The sequence below is a fragment of the Camelina sativa genome, chromosome 5, assembly GCF_000633955.1.
Source record: "Camelina sativa cultivar DH55 chromosome 5, Cs, whole genome shotgun sequence".
Lineage (NCBI taxonomy): Eukaryota > Viridiplantae > Streptophyta > Magnoliopsida > Brassicales > Brassicaceae > Camelina > Camelina sativa.
Genome location: NC_025689.1, coordinates 16,331,545 through 16,342,449, shown reverse-complemented (window position 1 = coordinate 16,342,449; position 10,905 = coordinate 16,331,545). Strand labels below are relative to the sequence as shown.

Genomic DNA, 10,905 nt, shown 5'->3' with positions numbered 1-10,905 from the left:
ACTTCAATAATAGAATCTGCAACATGGGTGGCAGTAACATATTATACGATTGGATATGATCCTCTTTTCTCCAGGTAATATTCTTGTAAAAAGTTGAAAATTGGGAAAGGGTTTGGTTGCTTAAACATAAGTAACAGTGAACTTCTCTAATCTTCAGGTTTCTTCAGCAGTTCTTGCTGTATTTCTCTCTGCATCAGATGTCATTGGGTCTTTTCCGCGTTATGGGTTCTTTAGGCCGACATATGATAGTTGCCAATACGTTTGGGTCCTTTGCAATGCTGGTGGTCATGACGCTTGGAGGTTTTATAATATCCAGAGGTCTTGTCTTCATACTTTCTCTTGGAGTCCTTAAACACTCTCTTTTACCACATGAATATTCATTTCATTCTCTTGTTTAATTTCCCAGATAGCATACCAAGCTGGTGGATTTGGGGTTACTGGGTTTCTCCTTTGATGTATGCTCAAAACGCAGCTTCCGTGAATGAGTTTCTTGGCCATAATTGGCAAAAGGTGACAGTATTACCAACATATCTATATAAAGTGCTTCTTTAGTTATACTTTTTGGTGTTTCTATTTCCATGCTCAAAGGTGTAAATATATTTTGTTTTGCATATGGTCTGAAACACATAGAATGTGGAACATACTGTTGTAGTTAATTGTTGTTATTTCCTGTTTATGTAGAGTGCTGGGAATCATACCAGCGACTCTCTTGGTTTGGCATTGTTGAAAGAAAGAAGTTTGTTCTCTGGGAACTACTGGTATTGGATCGGTATCGGTGCCTTGCTTGGATACACAGTTCTATTCAATATACTATTTACGCTGTTCCTAGCACACCTCAACCGTAAGCTTTTCATTTTCTGTTATACCTAAAGCATCAACTATCTGCTTTTATAAACTATTGTGCTAACTCTTTCCATATCCGTGTAAACTATTCATAGCTTGGGGTAAGTTTCAAGCTGTTGTATCCAGAGAAGAGTTGGATGAGAGAGAAAAGAAAAGGAAAGGTGATGATGAGTTTGTTGTGGAACTAAGAGAGTACTTGCAGCATTCAGGCTCAATACATGGTGAGGGAACAAACATCTTTCCTTTCTTATCTGTTTACTGAAACTGAAAAGAAAGCTAATGCTTATACTTATTTGCACCAGGAAAATATTTCAAGAACCGAGGCATGGTTCTCCCGTTTCAACCACTATCTTTGTCTTTCAGCAATATCAACTACTATGTGGATGTTCCCTTGGTATGTAATATGTTTCTACAGTGTTTAGGTAAAGCATTTTATATTCTCTAGCAGTCTTAGCTCATGCAACAAAATTTTCAGGGACTAAAAGAACAAGGGATACTAGAAGACAGGCTGCAGCTACTTGTGAATATTACTGGAGCTTTTAGACCAGGTGTTCTTACAGCATTGGTGGGAGTAAGTGGTGCCNGAAAATATTTCAAGAACCGAGGCATGGTTCTCCCGTTTCAACCACTATCTTTGTCTTTCAGCAATATCAACTACTATGTGGATGTTCCCTTGGTATGTAATATGTTTCTACAGTGTTTAGGTAAAGCATTTTATATTCTCTAGCAGTCTTAGCTCATGCAACAAAATTTTCAGGGACTAAAAGAACAAGGGATACTAGAAGACAGGCTGCAGCTACTTGTGAATATTACTGGAGCTTTTAGACCAGGTGTTCTTACAGCATTGGTGGGAGTAAGTGGTGCCGGTAAAACAACGCTCATGGATGTTTTAGCTGGAAGAAAAACCGGAGGAACTATAGAAGGCGATGTGTACATATCTGGTTTTCCCAAAAGGCAGGAAACGTTTGCAAGAATTTCAGGTTACTGTGAGCAGAACGATGTTCATTCTCCATGCCTAACTGTTGTTGAATCTCTACTTTTCTCGGCTTGCCTTCGTTTACCAGCTGACATTGACTCAGAAACACAAAGGGTAACATATCTCCATCATCATTCAATCATTCCCATATGTTTTTTTTTTCTCTTGGATTATACTAACATCTCTAAACTTCAAATTCTTGGAGGCGTTTGTTCATGAGGTGATGGAGCTAGTGGAGCTGACCTCTTTGAGCGGGGCATTGGTTGGTCTCCCTGGAGTTGATGGCTTATCAACTGAACAGAGGAAAAGGCTAACAATTGCTGTTGAGCTAGTTGCGAACCCTTCTATAGTATTCATGGATGAGCCAACTTCAGGGTTGGATGCAAGAGCTGCTGCCATTGTGATGAGGACTGTAAGAAATATTGTTAACACAGGACGAACCATCGTCTGCACGATTCATCAGCCTAGCATTGATATTTTTGAGTCATTTGACGAGGTTGGTTCTTCAAACAATGGAGTTGGATAATAAAATCAAACAGTCTGTCGAATTGTTAAACTTTTTCTCTGCAGCTTTTGTTCATGAAACGTGGTGGAGAGCTCATATATGCTGGTCCACTTGGTCAAAAATCATGTGAACTTGTCACGTATTTTGAGGTAGCCTTTATTCTTGATACATGAACTAGAAATACATGTAAATTCAAGTCTCTTTACAATTACTCTTTGCTTCCTTAGTCAATTGAAGGAGTGCAAAAGATCAAACCTGGCCATAATCCGGCAGCGTGGATGCTTGACGTCACCTCTTCCACTGAAGAACACCGTCTTGGAGTTGATTTTGCTGAAATTTACAGGAATTCAAATCTGTGTCAGTATGTGACTTTTCCCCATGCATGTGGAATTCAAATATTAGCTTTTCCACAAGTTCTGTTTACCATATTCCCTGTCTCCTTTTCTACTGCAGACGCAACAAGGAGCTGATCGAAGTCCTCAGCAAGCCAAGTAATACTGCAAAAGAAGTCGAGTTTCCGACCAGATACTCTCAGTCACTCTATAGTCAGTTTGTTGCTTGTCTGTGGAAACAAAACCTCTCATACTGGCGAAACCCACAATACACTGCAGTTCGGTTCTTCTACACTGTGATTATCTCTTTGATGCTTGGAACCATATGTTGGAAATTTGGCTCAAAAAGGTAAAAATAAACATGCAGCTTCCACTTCTGTAAAGTGGCACATTTCTATCGCCTAACCAATTAAAAAAATTTCTTCATGTATTAGGGACACCCAACAACAATTATTTAATGCAATGGGATCGATGTATGCGGCAGTTCTCTTCATTGGAATCACCAATGCAACCGCTGCACAGCCTGTTGTCTCCATAGAAAGATTTGTTTCATATCGCGAGAGAGCAGCAGGAATGTACTCGGCACTTCCCTTTGCATTTGCACAGGTCACACATATGTTTGTTTATCTTCTCTTAATCACATCTCCGTTTGAGTTTTAAAAATCTCAACATGTTAAACTTTTTGCAGGTGTTTATAGAGTTTCCATACGTGCTAGCACAATCCACAATATACAGCAGTATATTCTATGCCATGGCCGCGTTTGAATGGTCAGCGGTGAAGTTCTTGTGGTACTTATTCTTCATGTACTTTTCGATAATGTACTTCACCTTCTACGGGATGATGACAACAGCAATCACCCCAAACCACAACGTTGCCTCAATCATAGCAGCACCTTTCTACATGCTCTGGAACCTATTCAGTGGCTTCATGATACCATATAAGGTACATTACTATATATTTCATTATTTATCTTTTGTTTTCTATGATTTTGTATCTCATGTTTCGGACCACAGAGGATTCCACTGTGGTGGAGATGGTACTACTGGGCAAACCCGGTGGCGTGGACACTGTATGGACTATTGGTGTCTCAGTATGGAGATGATGAGAGAAGGGTGAAACTCTCAGATGGTATCCATCAAGTGATGGTGAAACAACTGCTTGAGGATGTAATGGGATACAAACATGACTTCTTAGGAGTCTCTGCTATAATGGTGGTGGCCTTTTGCGTCTTCTTCTCCCTTGTCTTTGCTTTCGCCATTAAAGCCTTCAATTTCCAGAGAAGATGATTGTTGATTTACCAAACTCTCCAACTCCCACATATTTATATATATACACACATATATACAGATACCAACTATTTGTTAATTTGTATATTGGGGGCTTTTATACCCAAGAAGGCAGGGGACTGCTCCTATTCTTCCTCTGCCATTACATGTATGGATTAATAAAAGTCTTGTATTGTATTGTGTTGTGTTGTGTTTTTAGTTCCTTGTTATTTTTTCATGAATGTGTATGAGTTATATATATAGAACAGTAATCAGTTTTAAATATATGGTAACTTTTAAGTGAGTTAAAAGGTTGAAAAAGATCCCAACATGTGTAACTTTTATTGATTTGTAAGGTCACTCACCATGTAAATAGAGTTTCAAGAACTATATAAATTACCTCCTTCTAATAACTAAATACTCCCTCCGTTTCAAAATATAGGATGTTTTGGAGAAGTTTTTTGTTTTATAATATAGGATGTTTTCAAATTTCAATGCAACTTTTAGATTAGTTTTGTATTTTCTATTATGCAGTATTGTTTCTGATTGGTTGAACTTGTTAAAAGTAAAGACTTCTTAATCTGCGTGTTTTGCTTAAAACATCCTATATTTTGAAACGGAGGGAGTACTAAAGTTATCGATAATCATAGTAAGTAGGTTTAAAAACCTTTTTGCCTTTTTGGTAAGAATGCAAACATTATACTAAAAAGAAAATGTTTAGGTTTACAATAAAAGATTACAGACTTACAGGAATGGTCTCATGACAAGAAAAAAGTAAAAAAACATGGAAGCATAAATAAACCATAACTAGAATTCGGTCCATCCAATTTCGACTGTTCGTCCCGGGTTTGTTGTTTAAAATTAAAATTCTATGGAGTCATTTGTCCAACCTTGTATATTAGTTCGTGCCACATTCCGCTTAGCCTCCATTCTTTTTTTTTGTTTTCATGTGGAGGTTCAATCAGGTTCCTGGTACCCCCACAAAACATTTCGACGAAGTTGCAATCCCTGCATATCATGTTGCGGAATGGGGCGTACAATTGGGGTTATTAATTTCCGGTAAAACACATCTGCTTTAGTATGTGACAAGTCATGACGCTCTAAAGACCTGATATTTAAACCACATTTCTAAGCATCATGATCTAAGCCACCTCCTCTCTAGAAAGATTTGCATTGACTTGTTAAACCACATTTTTTAAGCCACACCTAAAAACACCATACACTAGACTAGACCTCTGGGATCTGACCTCATATCCTTTATTACTAAACAAAAACAAAAACAATGTAATTACAGTACAATTGCATAGCTAAAAAAGGCCTAAAACAAAACAATGAAAACCCTATAATAATAATAAATGTGATTAGTAGCATCCACTTCCTAAAAACAAAATGAATCATATAGTTTAGCTTAGCTTAATTAAATAAAAGAAGAGTTGAAGAAGAAAAAACGAAACAAGTAAGTGTGACGGACATTGGTTACATATCCATTGGCTGACTGACATATCATTCTCTCTTCTCTTTNAAAAAAAAAAAAAAAAAAAAAAAAAAAAAACATTTTTCCAATTTCTCTCCCAAACAAAAACAAAACCCTAAAAAAATCATCTCTTTCGATTCAGTTTCGCCTTCGACGACGACAAATTAAAAACTTACATCGATCTCCAAAATCAAATCTTCTTCTTCTCTACACAACAACAACAACAACAGGTCCAGCTTCTTCTCTCTTTCGATTCCTTGTTTCTGTATTCGTATTTATCGTCTTCGGGATTTCGAGAATTTCGCCCAAATCATCTTCTGGGTCAATTTTGTTTGCTGCCAAAAACTTAAAAGAGAAATCAGAAAAGCTTATGTCGGTCCATTTCCTTTTCCTGATTTCACCTTCTTTCGCTCTGTATTTGTTATTTCCCCTTCATCGCCTTTACCAAATTTGAGGCCTTTTCGCATGCTTTGCTCATTTCTTCTTTGGAAAAAAGTATCATTTCACTATTTCATTTCGCATGCTATGTGTTGTAGTAGATTTTTAGGAGAATCATACATAGGGGGCTGTGTTGTAGTTGTAGTCTTAATTAAAGAACAAGTATCTCATCTCTTATTATTAACTATTTTTTTGCTCATTTCTTGATACGTTTAGGTGTATTGATGTTCTTTGCAGAGATGTCTCCAGCAACTAAGTCTAAGTCAAAGGATAAAAAAACTGGGAAAGAAGCTCACAAGGCATCACCAAAGCAGCCTTCGCTTGCGCTTAATGGCAATACCAGTATGGCAGCTAATGCTTATAATCCTCTTCTAGGAACATTTCAGGTTCTTGATTCTGTCTCCGTTGCTTCTTCTGACCCACCACTACTACAGTATGGTCGTTTCCGCAGTATAGACGAGGCTGATGTGAATGGGGTTGAGTCTGATTCTGTTTCCAACAACGGTAGCTGCTCGGGCGAGTCGGAAGATCACAAGGAGAAGACAACCAATCTTCCCCTCAAGCAGGAGGTGATAATACCAGGTGCAGACAATGACAAGCGTGAGAAAGTTCGCCAAAAGAATGAGAGAAAACATCAACGCCAGAAGGAGAGGAGGGCTCTGGAGTTGTATGAGAAGTGTACTACGTATCTCATGTCCAGGAAACTCGAAGCCCTTACGCAGCAGCTTGTGGCTATGGGACTATCTCAAGAGCATGCAACTACGGCATTGATGATGAATGACGGCAAAGTAGAGGAATCTATTCATTGGTATTTTGACAGGGGCGAGGAAGAAATTGAGAAGCAAAGCATTAAGACTCCTGGGAATTTGAAAATAGACATTACAGAAGAACTAGCTAGGATTACGCAAATGGAGCTACAACTTAAGTGTACAAGGCAGGAAATTGAGCGTGCAGTTGTTCAAGCAGAGGGTGATTTGGACAGAGCAGAAGAAGTCATGAAAGGCACCAAATATGATGAGTTTTCTGTGAAACAAGAAGAATCTGGTGATCCTCTTACGCCCAGTAATGGTAAACATACAGTAGGAATAGGTTATCAGAATTCAGATGCAGAAAGGCTAGAAACACAAACTGTTCCATCACCTGGTTTACAGCCACCAAGAGATGACAAGAGCTTTAACTATACAAGATCACCCTCCACAACTGAGTTAGTGAACAAAATGATGGCTCAGCCTATGAAACGACCTGAACTGAAGTTAGAGTGGCCAAAACCTCAGCAATCTGCTGCTTTGGCTGATAAAAGGTGGCCTAATACAGGACAGGTTCCTTCTGCTTCTTACTCTTTCCCATCATCGCCATCCCCGTCACCTCAGCCTGCTTCGAGGGTTGAAACTCGCTATTTAGCTAGTGGAAATGAATTTAAGAACCTCCAGCAACAGCAGGCAGCAAATAGAGAATCAGTCATGACAATGAGGCAGCGGCCACAAGTTGTAAGCACAAACCCCATTCCAACCTCGAGCATGAGCGCACCCCCTACCAGTTGGCATCCTGCAGCCAACATAGAGATAATGAAGTCAAATGGGTTCATACAAACACATAATATCCCTAGTGCGCGAAGCCCTAGTCCAAACAATCTGAATCCAAATCAGATCTACCAGCAACTTCAATATCAAAACCAGAAGCGATTCAGTAACACCAACCAAGTGGATCCACACGGTAGCATGGCCAGAGGGAATGGCGGGTTATGGACTAGAAACACTGCATCATCGCCATCTATATCTGCTGCATCGTCGTTGGGATTGTTCTCTGCCGTTGGTTCAGCGGGAACATCAGGTGCATCCTCACCAGTAGATTGGATCTCTGGCGGCGGTTCAGTGGACTACACAAGCATAGACTGGAGTCTAGATCAAGGTTTATCCCAAAATAGTAGAGTCAATGGAAACTGGTCCGGGTTAAAAAGCAGCAGCCACACTTATGATGCGAACATGAACCGGTATAGTCTAAATGGTTCCATGGGAGGTAGAGTCAACAGCAGCAACGGTGTATCTATGGAGAATGCGGGTGTTGGTGTTGTCGTGGAAACACAACAAGCAGCTACCTCTCAAGACTGGACTTCACCATTTGAAGGAAAAGATATATTTGGCTTGTCTAGAAAATATGTGCCTCCTTCTCTGTAAGAGAAGAGTGGTTTACATATGGACATGAAAGTAATAAAACAAGAAAAGAAAAAAAGACAGAAAATGGTTTCATGAATTATGTGTGGTTGCTTCTCCCTTTGATTATCATTCGTGAATATGTCTTATTTTTCTTATTTTTAACTTATATTTAAAGCATCTTCTCCTCTAGTTGACCACTCTTTGAAACAAAAGTAGTACAACCTTCAAATCAATCCTACACAACATTTATTACAACTTTGAAACATCTCCTTGAAAATCCATGCGCGATTCAGCGGATGAGGTAGTAGCATTTGCAGAAGCAGGTTCTTTGTACCATTCGTTAGCCTCTCGAGTCATAAAGTTTGCTTCTGCAACATGTTTACTTGGAATTAGCCTCAGAAGAGTAGAAACCACTACTTGTAAATTACAAGACAAGAGCATACCAGACAAGAACACGTTCTTGTATTCTTCATCATCATATATGAATTGCGGCGGATCTGGTGAACCAATACCGACAATAGTGCTTCCACTGTTATGCATTCATCCCACAAAAATTAGCACTTCATAGCAAAGAATTAGCAAAACTACTCAGCTCATTTATAATCTCTTGTTCAAGTAAAATAGTACTCAGCTCACTTAAATATGATCTTGTACTAGCTTGTTAGGATGCATTTGGGAAGACAAAAATACAATAGTAGCACACTGTTGCCACAAGATGAGCTAACTATGCAATGCACAGTATTTTGTGAAATTTCTCGATAATGTGGAAATAGCTATAGAAAAGGCATACCTCCCAGACATAAATACGGCATCATATTCCCCGCGCGCAGATGCTATTATCCGTTGCTTCAAGCGTTTTAGGGATGGAAGAACTGAAAATGCTGGCGGTTCTGAAATAACGCAGAAGTGTAAGTCCTTGTCCATGTACCAGACTGAATCTTGAAATTTAAAGATGTGACAATCTTTTTAGGAAAGGAAGAGAGGTGCAACATATGCAAATGAAATCATACCCAAATCGTTTACGCAAATGCTTTGAGATACACCATCGCTGGACACATTCTCAAGTAATGTCAAGGGATTAATATTGCTCGTCTGATCTAAACGAAGACGCTGAAAAATAAAAGCTTACGCCATTAAATCCTGAAAAAGCTTATCAATATTAAAAAATATCCATCATCAGTAGTTTCAGTTGATTACTTTGTAAACTTCAGCAGTGGAACATGCTTCTCGGGGCTTTATGAGCACCATTGGAAGATCAAGAGGAAAAGGAGGAGGAAGGTCTTGGACAATCTGCATTAGCCTTTAGATTAGAATTCACGAAAATAAGCTGCATCAAACTGACAACTCCCAAAGCCCAAAAGTAATAAGCATGTAAGAGAACTGAGTCAGAACAAAGGTATGCAAAGTAGTAGAAGGCTTCGAAAAATCTCAACAAAACATACCTCACCTCTCCCAGTACAATAAGCAGCTCCATGCGAGAAGAAGAAAGGAATATCTGACCCAATTTCACTTGACCATTCCTGGAGTTCCTTCTCAGTGACAAGACCTCCATTGAGCTGATTTGCTGCCCAGAGTGCAGTTGCAGCATTACTACTTCCACCACCGAGTCCAGCCCCGGTAGGCACCTTCTTGTCTAAATGAATCTTTACATATCAAGAGAGAATATAATAAGTTCACAACTTCACTATGAAATGTAGAAAAAGATATCATTGGTGTTGAGTGCTTTTTACCCAGAAGAATTTGTTACTACCAGTTTTCTTCCTATAAAGGTTAAGTGCTTTTATAATCTGCATTGCAACAACACAGACCAGAGGATTAGAATAATGCTTAATCCACAAGGCCACAGGGGATCATCTATTAACAGAATAACTAAAAATCGTCTCACCAGATTTCTCCCATCAACAGGGACTCCTTGAACGTTAGTAGACAGACGATCTTTGGATTTTGATGGTGACAATGAGAATTTAATTGTGTCTCCTAAACTAATCACCTAATCAAATGCAGGAAATGAATGAGACACACACTAGAGACATTAAGAACAATGCTATATCAAAAGCTAAACTTGTGAGGAAGAAACTTACATGAAACAAAGAGGCTAAATCATGAAACCCATCTTCTCTCTTTCCGGTTATCCTCAAGAAAACATTAATCTACACACATGCCAATGATTCTTAGGGTAACAAAACAAGAGAGATGGGTTATAAGAGAAGTGTCTTTTTTTTTTCTAACCTTGCAAGGTGAGAAGAGATTAAGCCTGGACAAGGGAGCTTCTTTGCAACATGGTCGCCTATCTTATTCAGCCTCTCATCAGGATCAAACACTATCTAACAAATATACAATGACCCCATCCATAAAACAATCATCTCAAATTCTCAAGAACATGAAATTCAAATCCTACTCTTTTGCCTTAAAATTGCTTCAAAGTTATTAAATTTGAGCGAGAACCCGTCACAATCTAATACGAGTAGAATAAAAATCAATGGTTTCAAGGAAGATAAGAAGATTCATTTACCTCGACTTGCTTCCGGGAAGATTTGACGGAAAAGCTCAAAAGGGGACGAAGAAGCTTCGGAGTAAAAGAAGAAGAAGCAAAACTGGTTTTGAAAGAAGAAGACTGAGTGAAGTTGAGACTTGAGATAAATGGAGGAGAAACCGTTGCCATTGTTGTTTCTTCCTACCTGATTTTTTTTTTTTCTCTTTGATCGGATATATTGCCCAATAAACCATATCATATATGTTTTATTTTATTAGTCAACTATATAAAATTGTGTAATGTGTGTATAGTAAAATTGGCCCAATAGCACATTTGCTATTTGTCCAAAAAAAAAAAGCAATTTTTATCATTTTTTTTTTCCTTAAACGAAAAAATTTGACGTTTTATATAAATAATATAAATAATGGTTCATACATGTATGTTA

At 38.5% G+C, this 10,905-nt stretch overlaps 2 protein-coding genes and 1 pseudogene across 3 annotated transcripts; 2 read left to right on the top strand and 1 right to left on the bottom strand.

Moving 5' to 3' along the window:
* On the top strand, window positions 7-4,160 carry LOC104787047 (ABC transporter G family member 32-like). The gene is made up of 15 exons (XM_010512539.2): window positions 7-74; window positions 158-318; window positions 407-510; window positions 682-841; window positions 939-1,064; window positions 1,146-1,237; window positions 1,319-1,519; window positions 1,601-1,933; window positions 2,025-2,315; window positions 2,390-2,473; window positions 2,552-2,685; window positions 2,778-3,005; window positions 3,091-3,262; window positions 3,345-3,599; window positions 3,671-4,160. The coding sequence occupies exons 2-15, from the start codon at window positions 198-200 to the stop codon at window positions 3,941-3,943; spliced, it is 2,574 nt and encodes an 857-aa protein (XP_010510841.2). The 5' UTR covers window positions 7-74; window positions 158-197; the 3' UTR covers window positions 3,944-4,160.
* On the top strand, window positions 5,453-8,176 carry LOC104787044. Of its 2 annotated transcripts, none has more exons than XM_010512537.1 (2): window positions 5,453-5,626; window positions 6,072-8,176. In XM_010512537.1, exon 2 carries the CDS (start codon window positions 6,074-6,076, stop codon window positions 8,006-8,008), a length of 1,935 nt encoding a protein of 644 aa, XP_010510839.1. In that variant the 5' UTR covers window positions 5,453-5,626; window positions 6,072-6,073; the 3' UTR covers window positions 8,009-8,176. The 2 variants fall into 2 exon arrangements, with proteins under 2 accessions (XP_010510839.1, XP_010510838.1); XM_010512536.1 differs by having other exon boundaries at window positions 6,051-8,176.
* On the bottom strand, window positions 8,076-10,696 carry LOC109124738 (annotated as a pseudogene).